Source organism: Miscanthus floridulus, chromosome 8, assembly GCF_019320115.1.
Source record: "Miscanthus floridulus cultivar M001 chromosome 8, ASM1932011v1, whole genome shotgun sequence".
Classification (NCBI taxonomy): Eukaryota; Viridiplantae; Streptophyta; class Magnoliopsida; order Poales; family Poaceae; genus Miscanthus; species Miscanthus floridulus.
This window is the reverse complement of record NC_089587.1, coordinates 168,116,113-168,131,442: the sequence shown is the minus strand read 5'-3', so window position 1 is coordinate 168,131,442 and position 15,330 is coordinate 168,116,113. Positions and strand designations below refer to the sequence as shown.

The 15,330-nt window shown below is 41.3% G+C and overlaps 1 protein-coding gene across 1 annotated transcript; it reads left to right on the top strand.

The window, feature by feature from the left end:
• Window positions 1-11,393: 11,393 nt before the first annotated feature.
• LOC136473945 (uncharacterized) lies at window positions 11,394-13,761 on the top strand. Its single transcript, XM_066471564.1, has 3 exons — window positions 11,394-11,604; window positions 11,679-11,829; window positions 13,422-13,761. Exons 1-3 carry the CDS (start codon window positions 11,505-11,507, stop codon window positions 13,447-13,449), a joined length of 279 nt encoding a protein of 92 aa, XP_066327661.1. The 5' UTR covers window positions 11,394-11,504; the 3' UTR covers window positions 13,450-13,761.
• The last annotated feature ends 1,569 nt before the right edge of the window (window positions 13,762-15,330 follow it).

The following is a 15,330-nucleotide window of genomic DNA, read 5'->3' as shown; positions in this document are numbered from 1 at the left end:
TTAACATTATTTATCATACAAACTAGTGCTTTCTCCAAAGGCCATTCATCATTCCTCATCATCATTGACTTCAAACACAGACATGCAGCAGGGACCAAAACAAGCCTGCGCATGTGACTCACCTGCAATAAGGGTTAACAAACCCGGAGTACAAAAGTACTCAACAAGACTGACTCGACGTAATAGGGGGTGAAAGACTTTAAAGATGCAGGTGTTGGGGAAAGGTAAGGATGTAGCAAGATTCAAAAGTTCTTTTCCAAAAGCTTACTATTCTTCATCCAATTTTCAAGTTTTACCCCTAAGTCCTTTTAGTTCATTATCTCAAACTAAATGTACATTTCCCATATTCCAATCCTTCTCATTCCATTCTTTTTCTTATGTTTTAGTAATTCACCAGACCTGCATTGCTTCTGTAATGAATCAAGTCTCCATATCCGCAGAGCACTGGCAATTCGAATTGATTCAAGTCCTAGCTAGGGATTCCTTATCACACGACATATGTAGAACTTAATCTTGCATACATCAACCTCGCTACCGGATCCTCCTATACTAAGCCGTCTCCACACCACCCGAGAGCATAGCACACCTCAAATCCGACCACATTCCAACTACGAGGGTACACGCTACTCCCGCCATCTCTCCACTCCCAGTGCATGGGCATTCATCTTAGTATCAGATTAGCCGAAGTAGGCTTACCAGAGTATGTGACCAGTACTACAAAGTGTCTCGTTCAGAAGATCCACAATGAGTGGCCCTTAAGTGACATAGTCGGCAACATTACCCAACATTCAAGATAAGTCACCCGACTAGTCTCTAGTTCATTCTACCTTCTTTCTTTCTTTGGCCAGTATGCCATCTTTGATTGTATCAAAACTTTTACTTTGAAAGCCTACCACAAAGCATACTAAGCATTCAACGCCTTTGTAAATGAAATCATCTTCAAGGATGGTAAACAATTAACAAGGTAGGCAATGCATCAAGTAGGTAATATTTGAATTAATCAACTTAATGCAATAGGTAACTTAGGTGATAAACTTTTCAAAGTAAACAAGGTAATGATTTAATGCATAAACTGGGGCTTGCCTTCGTTGACGATCTCAGGTTCTGGATCAGTACCACAAATATCAAATCCCGAGGCAACCGAGGATCCTTCAACAACTTGCTCAACTAGGATTAGTTCACTCTTGGATTCTACACGAAATGATAACATATGCTTTAACATGATGATAATGTAAACATGATGCTTTCATGGTGCATGAAATATAACAACACCTCGAATACAATTGTCCTTCACGGTACAGTTGCAAGCCAACAAAACCAACTTGTAATTCTACCATCAAGGACCACACAAGTGACTTGACCAAATTGATCTTGAAACCCTACTGGTCACAAAACATGACTAAAACAAGATCAAACTCCAACCTCACACTTAGGGTTTACTTTTATTCATTTTTGAATTAATTTGGAAATAAGCCCAAAAATGAACTTGTTCCAAATGACCTCAAAACTTAATTTAAGCTTCCTCATGACAAATTAGTGTACCAAAACAAATTTCATAATTTTTGGAATTATTCAGTGGCCTACAAAAATCATGGAAATTATATTTATCAATTAATGGACTGAATTTTTGAACAATAAAAATTTATTCAAATTTCAAGTTTCATATTTTTAAACCATAATAGAACATGTACAGAAGCTACACATAAATTTTTAGAATTTTTAGAGCTGTAATTAATTTCCTATAAATTTCCAAAGTTGATGCACTATTCACAATTCAGAAAATATCAAAACCTTACTGTTCTCTCTCTCTCACTGACAGTCGGTCCCACTCGTCAGTGACTCAACACAGAGCATACGGCAGCGCTGTCAGCTTCGGCCAGCAAAACACGCCGGCGGTGAGGTTCCGACGAGACGGACTGCACCAGTACAACCTATGCCACCCCGCGAATCCATCCCAACCCTTAGAACGACAGCAGGCACACCGGAGGGAGCTCCACGTCGGCCATGGTGGCGCAGGCACGACGGCACACGGTGTAACCTCAGCTATGATGCAGTAGAGGCTAAAGCGAAGCGAGCATCACACTCAGGAGCTCACCACGATCACGCCGGTGTGCTTGGTGAAGATGGAGACGGGTTGGAACGATGTGGCCACGGTGAGGTCGATGGTGGCGGAGCTCCGACCAGTCACGGGGAAGAACATGTTGCGCCAGGCGATTCTAGCCAACCTAAGCGACGCGAGCAAGCCGAAGAGGAGCGCAAGGTTGAGGCGATCACGCTGGTGTAGCTGGGCACGATAGACGCGGTTCGACGGCGGCTACGGCGAGCGGCGGAGCTAATCGGTGGCGGAGCAGAGCAGAGGGGAAAACCAGAGGACGACAGCGGCGGTGCTCCTATTTATAGCCGGGAAGAACGCGCCCGGCGTCGACAGCCCACGCACGAGCTCGCCACAGAGCTTGCTGCGTGTCATCATGCGAGAAAGGGGCGAAAATTGATCGGCGCCGGCAGCTGCGTGGCGCCGGCGGCAAGCAGGGAGGTGGCGCTCAGCTGGGTTTTGATTTTTGAAGTATTTATAGAATTGCCACTGCGTTTATTTTTTCAAATTACTCACAAATTTTCTAAAGAAGTTGAAAATCTCTAAAAATGAAAGTTGCTCAACTTTTCCAACTCTACAACTTTGCTTCAAGGAATATTTTCAAATTCTGCCTCCATTTTGAAATTTGAATTTGGGGTGTATTTGAGCATTTGAATCATTTCAAAATTACTCCAAATTTTATATGTAAACTTGAAAAACTTTGAATACCAAAGTTGATCCTTATAAAATAAGCTTCAACTTTGCTTTTTGTCACAACCCCAAATTCCAAATGGATTTTGAATTAGACAAAAGGGGCAAAAAGGACTTTTATGATTTGAATTTGAATTCAAATTTAATTTGTTTACCTTTTTACTTTAACTTTGATTTTTGACCAGTAACATGGCCCATTAGGGTTATTTGAGTCAAATGACACATGGCCTCACATGATCACATGAAATTTAACCCTTGTGGCCATGATCTTTATTTAGAGCTTGAATCACATCACACATAAAATAACAACTTATGAAATAAAGCTTATTTAGTGAATGCATTCAAAATTTTCTACTTTATGAATGCTTTGCAATGCATATGATGACATGTCAAGTTTTAGTGCTAGGTCAAAACACCAGAGGTGTTACAACCCTTCCCCCTTAAAGAAATCTTGTCCCGAGATTTAAAACCTAAGGCTAAGTAATGAAAAAGGAAATGTGTCAAGCTAACACATCATAACTTTATTCAAAAGGCTAGTGAGGGGGTTTTCCATTCTGTTGACAAACAAGACAAGTTACAATATAGACAAGGTATTGCAACTAGATAGAAGCGAAGAAGTCAGGAAAGTTTTCTTCTAAGTAATCCTCGGACTCCCAAGTAGCTTCATCTTCAGTGTGTTGATTCCATTGTACTTTGTAGAACTTGATTGTACGTCTTCAAGTGACTCGATCTTTCTGATCTAAGACTCTAATGGGGTACTCGGCATAAGTTAAATCAGGTTCTAATTCTACATCACCAAAGTCGATCACTTGGTCAGGTACTTGAAGACACTTCTTTAACTGGGATACATGAAAGATATCATGCACAACTGACATGTGATTTGGTAGCTTGACGCGATAGGTGACTGGTCCACATCATTGTTGGATTTGAAAAGGACCAACATAATGGGGCGCCAACTTTCCCCAAATCCCAAAATGATGAACTCCTTTCATCGACGACACCTTGAGGTAGACATGATCTCCCACTTTGAATTCTAGCGGTCGTCTCCTCTTATCAGCATAGCTTTTCTGTCGGGATTGAGCTACCTTCATATTAGCTTGTATGAGTTTAACTTTCTCTTCAGCTTCCTTGACCACATCCGGTCCAAAGAACCAACGTTCTCTAGCTTCTAACCAATTTAAAGGTGTCTGGCATCTACGGCCATACAATGCTTCGAATGGTGCCATTTTAATGCTCTCTTGATGGCTATTGTTATATGAGAATTCAGCTAAGGGAAGACATTCATCCCATTTAGCACCATAGGAAAGGACACATGCTCTTAACATATCTTCAAGAATTTGATTTACACTCTTAGTCTGTCCATCTATTTGCGGATGATAAGCAGAACTACGGATAAGTTTGGTTCCCAAAGACTCATGTAGACTTTTCCAAAACTTGAATACGAACAATGACCCTCTGTCAGAGACAATGGTCTTGGGTGCCCCATGCAGACTGAAGATTCTATCAAGATAAAGCTTTGCATACTGTTCCACTCGATATTTATCTCTAACTAGTAAGAAATGAGCTATCTTGGTTAGGCGATCAACAATAACCCATATTGAATTGTGGCCTGTAGATATCCTAGGCAATCCCACGATGAAGTCCATACAGATATCTTCCCACTTCCAAGATGGAACTGGCAATGAATGTAATGGACCTACAGTCCTCATGTGAATCGCTTTGACTCTCTGACAAATATCACATTTAGCCACATATTGAGCTATTTCTATTTTCATTTTGGTCCACCAATATCTCTTTCTCAGATCATGATACATTTTGTTGCTACTTGGATGAATGGAGTATCTTGTAGAATGAGCTTCATCAAGAATCTGCTTACGCAGCTCTGGATTTTTGGGTACTACCAATCTATCCTTGAACCATACAACATCTGATTCATCAATCTTGAAACATGTTGGTTTTCTAGATCTGACTTTATCTTTGATATGGGTTATGCCCTTACTTTTCTGTTGAGCAGCAATGATATGATCTTTGATAGTGGACTCAACTGCAATATTGGATAGAGAACCTTGTTCTATGATTTGTAAATTCAGATGCTCCATATCTTGACACAATGTTTGTTGCATAGGCTCCACAGTCAGACAATGGCAATGACTCTTACGACTTAGGGCATCGGCAACCACATTAGCCTTGCCCGGATGATAATGCATTTCTAAGTCACAATCTTTGATAAGTTCTAACCATCTTCTTTGCCTCATATTCAACTCTGACTGAGTAAAGATGTATTTCAAACTTTTATGATCCGTATAGATATGACAGATATTGCCCAATAAATAATGTCGCCAAACCTTGAGTGCATGAACAACAGCAGCTAATTCAAGGTCATGGGTGGGATAATGTTCTTCATGCTTCTTGAGTTGTCTGGAAGCGTACGCTATGACTCTGCCTTCTTGCATAAGAACACAACCAATACCAATTCCAGATGCATCACCATAGATATCAAATGGCCTCTCGATATCAGGTTGTGCTAATACTGGTGCAGTTGTCAGCAACTTCTTCAATGTCTGAAAGGCCTTCTCACATTCTGTTGACCATACAAACTTAGTTTGATTTTTCAGTAGTCCAGTAATTGGCTTCACAATTCTAGAGAAGTCAGGGATAAACCGACGATAATACCCTGTCAACCCCAGAAAACTCCAAACTTGATGAACAGTGGTAGGTGCTTTCCAGTTAAGGACTTCTTCTACCTTGCTCGGATCAATAGCTATACCTTCAGCAGATAACACATGACCTAGAAATTGTACTTCCTCTAACCAGAATGCACATTTATTGAATTTGGCATATAGTTGGTGATCTCTTAATCTTTGTAGAACAATACAGAGATGTTTCGCATGTTCCTCTTTGCTCTTAGAATAGATAAGAATGTCATCAATGAACACCACTACAAACTTATTCAACTCGGGCATGAAAATTGAGTTCATCAGGTATATGAAATGAGCCGGGGCATTGGTCAGCCCAAAAGACATGACTAGATACTCATATAGACCATATTGGGTAGTAAACACTGTCTTTGGCACATCTTCTTGTCTGATCTTAATCTGGTGATAGCCTGATCTCAAGTGTATCTTCGAGAACACCTTAGCTCCTGCAAGTTGATCAAAAAGCAAATCAATTCGGGGTAAGGGGTATTTGTTCTTTATGGTGACTTCATTTAATGGCTGATAGTCAACACATAACCTTAAGGTTTGGTCCTTCTTCTTCACAAAGATAGCAGGGCATCCCCAAGGTGATGAACTGGGTTGAATGAAACCCTTGTCTAACAACTCTTGTAGTTGTATTTTTAATTCTGCTAGTTCTTTGGGTGGCATCCTATATGCTCTTCTGGACACTAGTGCTGTTCCTGGTTTCAGATCAATTCTAAACTCTATATCTCGGTCTGGTGGCAGACCAGGCAGATCATCGGGAAAGACATCCATAAATTCACATACCCCTAGAATTTTCTCGGCTTCTTCAATAGTAGTTGCACAGACTATTTCCACTGTACTCCATTAGTACTGGTTCTCCCTTTGGAATAGATTCCACTTGAGTATAGAAGACCCTTCTAGTTTTCTTCTCAGCCTGACCCTTCTGACTATTCTGAGCATTGCCCTTGTACTAATTCTGAGCTTGAGTAACAGGGGCTTTGGGTGCATCAGGATTGTTCTTCCTGGGATATGGACATTCTTAGGAAAAGTGCCCGGGTTTACCACAATTATAACATGGATAATTGTGATTCTGGGAAGTAGCAGTGCGGTTTGCATTGTTTGTATTATTTTTGCTGCTGCGGTGCTTGATGAGGATAAGGCGTATTAGTTGCAGGGCAAATAAAAATTTGCTGCCTGCTTTGGCTTTGTTGTGGGCGGAATGGTGCACGGCCATGATTCTGAGGATGGTAAACTATCTTTTGACGCTTTCCACTCAATGATCCGGAAGCAGATATTCTCTTTTTCTTCACCTCCTTGTGTCGGCGGTAATTCTCTTCTGAAGCGATAGCAATATTGACTGTCTCATAATAAGTTGAGTTACCACAAGTTGTCATCATGGTCTGAAGTTTAGTGTTTAGGCCTCTAAGGAAATTATTCTTCTTCTTCCTATCAATATTCACATACTCTATAGCATACTATGACAGGTGATTGAAGCACCCAACATAGTGCATCACCGGGTGCTCCCTTTGCTTAAGAGCCAAAAACTCTTCTAACTTCATGGTCATCACACCATCTAGAATATAGTGTGCCCTGAAGGCATCCTTAAACTCCCTCCAGGTGATTTGGTGACCAGCGGGCTGTATAGCTACCAAATTTGCCCACCAGGCACCAGCAGCTCCTCAGAGTTGCTGTGCCATAAACCTTGGTTTCTGAATCTCGGTACAGTGAATCAGCTCAAACTTTTGCTCTATAGTCCTAAGCCAATCATCAGCTTCTAAAGGCTCTTCTACCTTAGAGAACACAAGCGGACGTGTGTTAGTAAAATCAACATAGGTTGACTCGTCATTTCCATTATTACGACGGCCATGATTAGGGTATGGTGCTTGTTGGTTCTATGCCAATTCCCTTAACAACCTAGCATTCTCTGCCGTTGCATTGACGAGTGCGGCTATGGCATCTACCATAGTCAAAGGCATTGGTGGAGGATTTGGGTAATCATCATCGTCATGCGAGCCACTAGCACTAGCTCGGGTGATAGGACGAGGCATCTGTTAGAGAAACACATTTACTTATATTATTATTCATTGAAAGCAATTAAAAGGTTTCATGCTACAAATGGTTACTTATTTAAATTACATGTCTTGTATCCCACAAGATAACCCTGGTTTACTAGGAAAGCAGTAAAGGAACTATTACTACTCCGAGCTCTCAGTCATCGGCGTCCATGTCCATACTAGATGAAACCTCATCTTCATCTGAGAAGTATACTAACTCCTCAGGATCCTCCTCCTCTTCTTCATTCTCGACTTCTCCTGGATCTACAATCATTTCTTCATCTATAACTTCACCATCCCCATGAGGAGGATGAAGTTGAGCGTACAGCATGTGGACATTCTCATGAAGAATGGCATTGTCCATCTCTAGGTCTTCTACGTAGAACTCCAACTCATGGACGCGTTCATTGGCCGTATCCTCTCGTGTCTAGGCTTCATTCCGTAGCTCCATGGTCATGGTGATGCCCCTTTGCATTTCTGCCAGCTTCTCTTGATCTTTGGCATGAGCTCGATAAAGGGTGTTGAGCTCCTTGGTAAGGTTCTCGATGTTGGTGGGATTGCTTGAAGATCCTTCATCTCCAAGGGTCTTGGAACTTCCTTCACCAAGCTCATGGTTACGCGGTGCCAACTGGTGATGAGGGACTCCGTGAGGTCCGGTGGACTTGCGTGCAGTTATCTTGGTCTTTGCCATAGCCTGCAGAAGTTAGGATAGGACTATAAGAATAACTAGAGGATAATGGAGGTTAGCAAGAATAGGATTGACATTACTTACCCAACCACTTTTAAGGGGAATTATTATGCAAGGTGTTCAAGCATGATGCATGAATCGGTCTTACGAATCTAGGTACAAAAGATTTATATAATCAAAAGTACTAGATTTTTAATACATAGGACAAACCTAATCATATTATCCGCCATGAACTTTCAAATAAGATAGGATTGAGACTAGATCAAAGGTAAGAAGAAAGAAATTTGAACTTTAAAATATCAAGTTTACTTTCTTTGATCCAAATCAATTTGAAGGTTTTTCAAAGTAACCTACAATGATCTTAGATAGGAACTGCTCTGATACTAGCTGTGGCAGAACCTCCTGAGAAATCAGCCCCACGTGCATCTATCGTTGTCTCAACAGACCTTTGATAGCGTACATGAGTTTCCAACAACTTAACAGGTCTGTCGGGTGTCCTCGGGAAACCCGAATCATCCACGATTCTTTTTCAAACAGGATCCCAATCGCAGATATTGCAGATTACAACAATTTATTCAAATATATACATCAGAGTAAAAGATAGCGGAAGTCTTAAGATAACATAGTTTACAAACCAGTTGTTTTCAAACTTACAATACCATAAGTGTCATACAACCATAGTAGCGGGATAATATTACATTAACATTATTTATCATACAAACTAGTGCCTTGTCCAAAGGCCATTCAACATTCCTCATCGTCATTGACTTCAAACACAGACATGCAGTAGGGACCAAAACAAGCCTGCGCATGCGACTCACCTGCAACAAGGGTTAACAAACCCTGAGTACAAAAGTACTCAACAAGACTGACCCGACATAACAGGGGATGAAAGACTTTAAAGATGCAGGTGTTGGGGCAAGGTAAGGATGTAGCAAGATTCAAAAGTTCTTTGCCAAAAGCTTACTATTCTTCATCCAATTTTCAAGTTTTACCCCTAAGTCCTTTTAGTTCATTATCTCAAACTAAATGTACATTTCCCATATTTCAATCCTTCTCATTCCATTCTTTTTCTCATGTTTTAGTAATTCACCAGTCCTGCATTGCTTCTGCAATGAATCAAGTCTCCATATCCACAAAGCACCGGCAATTCGAATTGATTCAAGTCCCAGCTGGGGATTCCTTATCACACGACATATGTAGAACTTAATCTTGCATACATCAACCTCGCTACCGGATCCTCCTATACTAAACCGTCTCCACGCCACCCGAGAGCACAACACACCTCAAATCCGGCCACATTCCAGCCACGAGGGTACACGCTACTCCCACCATCTCTCCACTCCCAGTGTGTGGGCATTCAAATTAGTATTGGATTAGCCGAAGTAGGCTTACTAGAGCATGTGACCAGTACTACAAAGTGTCTCGTTCAGAAGATCCACAATGAGTGGCCTTTAAGCGACATAGTCGGCAACATTACCCAACATTCAAGATAAGTCACCCGACTAGTCTCTAGTTCATTCTACCTTCTTTCTTTCTTTGGCCAGTATGCCATCTTTGATTGTATCGAAACTTTTACTTTGAAAACCTACCACAAAGCATACTAAGCATTCTACGCCTTTGTAAATGAAATCATCTTCAAGGATGGTAAACAATTAACAAGGTAGGCAATGCATCAAGTAGGTAACATTTGAATTAATCAACTTAATGCAATAGGTAACTTAGGTGATAAACTTTTCAAAGTAAACAAGGTAATGGTTTAATGCATAAACTGGGGCTTGCCTTCGTTGACGATCTCGGGTTCCGGATCAGTACCACAAATATCAAATCCCGAGGTAACCGGGGATCCTTCAACAACTTGCTCAACTAGGATCGGTTCACTCTCGGATTCTACACGAAATGATAACATATGCTTTAACATGATGATAATATAAACATGATGTTTTCATGGTGCATGAAATATAACAACACCTTGAATACAATTGTCCTTCACGGTACAGTTGCAAGCCAACAAAACCAACTTGCAATTCTACCATCAAGGACTACACAAGTGACTTGACCAAATTGATCTTGAAATCCTACTGGTCACAAAACATGACTAAAACAAGATCAAACTCTAACCTAACACTTAGGGTTTACTTTTATTCATTTTTGAATTAATTAGAAAATAAGCCCAAAAATGAACTTGTTCCAAATGACCTCAAAATTTTATGTAAGATTCCTCATGACAAATTAGTGTACCAAAACAAATTTCATAATTTTTGGAATTATACTGTGGCCTACAAAAATCATGGAAATTGCATTTATCAATTAATGGACTGAATTTTTGAACATTAAAAATTTATTCAAATTTCAAGTTTCATATTTTTAAACCATAATAGAACATGTACAGAAGCTACATATAAATTTTCAGAATTTTTAGAGCTGTAATTAATTTCCTATAAATTTCCAAAGTTGCTGCACTATTCATGATTCAGAAAATATCAAAACCTTACTGTTCTCTCCCTCTCTCTCACTGACAGCCGGTCCCGCTCGTCAGTGACTCAACACAGAGCATACGGCGGCGCTGTCAGCTCCGGCCAGTCAGAACTTGATGGCAACTTTCTGTCCTCTGGCAGTAGGAATCCGTGAGAAGGTATCTAGAATCCTGATCACACTAACGTATTTGCTGTCAGCTTCTAACATATAGGAATGCCTGACTCATTTACAGTCTGAATTTTATTTTCATATGCGGGCACTGTGTTTCAATTTTAGCCTGCCCGTGCATCTTCCACAAAAACATCAAGATGGAAGGGGTTCATGTAATGTAACCGTGTTGTGTTGTTATTTTAAACAGCGATGAGAAATTCAATTGAAATATTGGATCAATAGTTCTCTGTAATTTTTGCACCCACCTATACCATCCCATGGTAATACTGGCTTGGATCGGGCCAGCCTGCCAGAGTGCCAGGCCGGCATCTTCGGATGAACGTTTGAGCAAAGTTGTGTTGTGAATGTCCTGGGTTCCTGGTGACTGAGTCACGGTCGGTCACACAAATTCTGTGATTTTACGCAAATATTTGCCTTTGGATTTGATCTGGCTAGTACTCTTTTCTCCTTCGAAAACGGTTGCACACCAATTTGGCAATTCCGATCCCGATTGCTTGCATTGCCAGCAAAGTCAAAACGGCGCTGCAACTGCAACCAGGCTCTTGCTTGCGCCAACGATTTCTGCGGGCGGGCCCCGCATGCCATAGGCTCAATAGCCTTGCGCGCGGATCCCCTGCTTGCAAGGCCGGAACTGAGCTGCCGCCGGCGCCATGGCGAGCGGCGGCCTGGCGGCTGCGTTGGAGTTCGCCGTCGTCTTCCTCATCCGGCCCGTCCTCGCCATCGCCTTCGTCTTCACCCTCATCCTCCTCAGTATGCCTCCCCTCCTTTTTTTTCTCCTCGCTTACCTAGTTGCGTGGGTTCCCTGATCCGCTTCGTCTCCCCAGGCTGGTACGTGGCGTGGAGAACGGTGCTGGTGCACGTGCCGTTGGTGCAGGAGATCGCCGGTCTGCGCCCGAAGAAGCCCGTTAAACCCAAGCCAGCCAACCGCGGCCGCTTCGCCAAGTTCTACCAGAACCAGGCGGAGGCCGCACAAAGGTCAAAGCTTTACCTCCGCACGACCACACAAGCCTCCTGCTTTTGCTCATCAGGATGTTTAGGTGCTGATTCATGTGGAAACTAACTGGCAAACTTTTGTTCAATTGGATCCAGATTCAGTGCTCCAGTGCTGTTGAGTCCTGGACTCCTGGCATTGGTGAAGCAGTTTTGTGCAGTAGTTTGTAGATTAGGATTGTATCTACATACCGCATGTCCACCCACTATCTGATCTGGTTGGGCATATGGTGATGCTGCAGCTCTTCATGTGGGCGTGGTTGCAATTGTAGTTAAATTGAAGCGGGGAAAGTTGCTTTAGCTGTCTATTTCAGTATTTCAAACCTGATTCAACTTCATTTGCAGTTTGGTACAATGCCTGAAGGACCTGACGGCATAATTACCTGCATTTTTGTGTTCTTCGTGTTTACCCTCTGGATGCCCATCTCAAATTCCTAAATTTCTTGGCATGCCTACTATTGGTGCTAAAGTAAAACTGTTTGTTGCATTCAAAGAAAACCTAGACATTTCAAACTTCAGTCCATACAAATCAATATATTGGCACTTGAGAGCTACTCCATTTTTTTGACTGGAGCTATAACTATGTCCATGTTTGTTCCTTACGAAAACACAAGTTTTTTTTACACCTTGTATTGTGAATACCTGCAGTCCTATTCTCTCAGAAACTGTATTTTGCTATTGAATTACTTAGGCATAGTTGGGAACACTGGATACTTGGATAGGGATGGAAAAAAAATAAAGCCAATATCATTAGCAGGATCAATGTGGTTTATCTAGTAAAAATTGAGTTGTTATTGAAATAGCTTATGTAGCCTTTCTCATTTAAACCACTAGTAATTGCACTTCATATATTGTACATCATGAGCATGTATTCTGGAAACATGGCTATCTGTAAACTCTTATAATTTGATTTATCTTGCTGTCTCCTTACACCTTGAAGTTTTCATATTTTATCTTGACCTGCAATGCCAATATTAGCATTTTTTTTACTACAAGAAAGTAGGTGCCACCCTTTGGTTCATCATACAATTTCACTTGCTCCTTAATGTCATTCCTTCCTTTCGGTGATCGGCAAGTACATAGAACCTAAGGACGAAAGAACATTGTTAGATGGTACCGAATCCGTTGCTTGTAGGTTACGATAGCTGTTTTATAAGCCTGCTGCAGCAGTGGTTGGGAGCGTCTCCAACTTGGTCAGGAATGGTTTGATGCTTTCTAGAAGACTAGAACCTTTTGATTACTCAGTGATGCGCTTGTTTTTTATTCCAACCTATAACTTTACAATATACTGTGCTTACTAGCAAATTGTATCATGAGTTCTGTCAAGATAGCTAACAGTAACAGTAATGTATTTTGGGTGCTCAAAAACCTTTGCTATTTAGACTTGAGTGTTGCTTCCGTTTTCAGATATTACCCCAATGTTTCAATCACAGTGTGCTTACCGCAAAAGTTGCTCTATGTTTGCAACTACAAATTGTTTTAGCTTCAGGCACATAGATTATGAAGAAGCAGAAAGTGACTGTACTCCTTGTACGCATGTCCACAAATCACTAACCTGATTTGTTATCTATTAACAGAAACAGCAAATCAGAAGGGACATCTTAAGAGAAATCCGTCAGCACTTTGTAATGAGTACCTGCTGCAGACTATAAGTATGCAAATTCCCTAGTTCTAATTAGAATGCAAGTACTACCAATGATGGCGGTTTTTTAGGAGAGAATGTATATCAGCATGTGATGGGAGCATCCTGCTTGACGATACATCAGGCTTATGATACTAGCGTATCAACTGTATATTGCATGGCCTTGTAAAGTTAAGGACCTTAAAATTGTAGATTGTACATAAATACCTGTATACAAGAATAAAGAGAACCACTTATCCTTTTGAATAATATCAATGTACCTTCTCTTGTGCAAAGTTTTTCTTTGTCAAGTTCAGCTCTAATCATTGGCTCATGATGGCATTTCTAAAGATGAAAAGTGCTTTATATGATGCCAAGCTGCTGGGATTGTGCACTCATTCTTTTCCGCTTTGCTGAACAATGATCATCCATTCAATCAGCCAATCATTTGGTGACTGATTCCATATGGGAAGGATGAAGATCTGGACTCACCTGGCAAGATGGAAGCCATACATTTCTTGAGAACCAAGACCAAACCACCTGCTCAAAAGCCGTTTCCTTTGCAACAAAGCTCGTTTGCCCCTAATTGCAATTGATGCTTAATTTAAAAACAACTGAACTTGTTCATCCTTAAACAGTACGAGCAGTCATGATTACGCAACAGAATAGTTGACACAAACAAAGGCACATCTGATCTCCTTTTCCTTGTGTTCTCTCCTTTTAATCCAGACCTGTAAAGAGTGATGCAAAATCATCTATACAGCTGAAGAAATGGAAGAGTGGAGTGGTGGCTGATTCCACCTCAGGGGAACTGTGGAAGGAGACGGCAACGGCAGTGCTCCCCTCCGGCGGCACAAAGTGAGGCAGCCACTCTTACAGCAGGATCTCCCCCCTGATCACCTCCAATCTTACCGAAAAGTGCGATGACGACGGTGACCGCCTTACGGTCCAGTTGCCGTGGTTGAAAACCAGCTCGACGCCGTTTTCAGGGGCCCTGAGGAAATGCTGGGTGTGGGTGTGGATGCCATGATTAGGGGCTTTGTAGCATCATTGTACCTTCCCAAGCTTGCAGATTCCAAGCTAATCATCATCATTCATCAATGGTGACGGTGGTGGATTCGGCTGCTCTAGATTTCGGTAAGATTTCCTGGGCTGGCTCATGTCCAAAGCAAAAGCGAAGGAAAGCTAAGGTAGTTGAGTTTTGAGTGACCTATATCATGCAAAAAGGGCACAGTTCAAGGTGCAGAGCCAATCTTTTGTTAGAATGTTCCATGTAGGCTATAAAGAAAAGATCACTTGTGAGAATGCACATGACACAGCACTAGCTTGTTTGCTAACAAATGCTCATGAATTCATAAATGTTCCTAAAAGGGCATCCTTGACCTATCTATGCTAGCAATTGCACACGCAAGACTGTAACCGTCATGCAAGTCTTCAACTTCAGGAACAAAATGCTAGTCAAACTGTGCAAATAATCAGCACACAGAAATTCCATACTTTTGGGTGTGGGCCATTGGCCGGTCAATGGCCTTTGTATGTGTGTAGCGCACACAAATTCAAGCGGTACTTGTCAAAAAAAAAATCAAAGTTGTATAAACATGGCACTGAAATTTGTGTGACTAACCTTTTAGATTACATGTGTGTGATGTGTGATACATTGCCTGTCAAATTTTAGGTGGACAAATTGCTTTTACTTGGAATGTTCTGCAAACCTAATTTTCATGTCATTCCCTAACATAATTTCTCTTGCATATTGTTTTTTGGACTTTAATGATAATGAAAGGGTAAATGAGGATGTGGTTGTTTGTAGCCATCTTGTGCCCATTCGCATCTTCTTCTCTGCCTACTCATTGAGATAGGAAGAG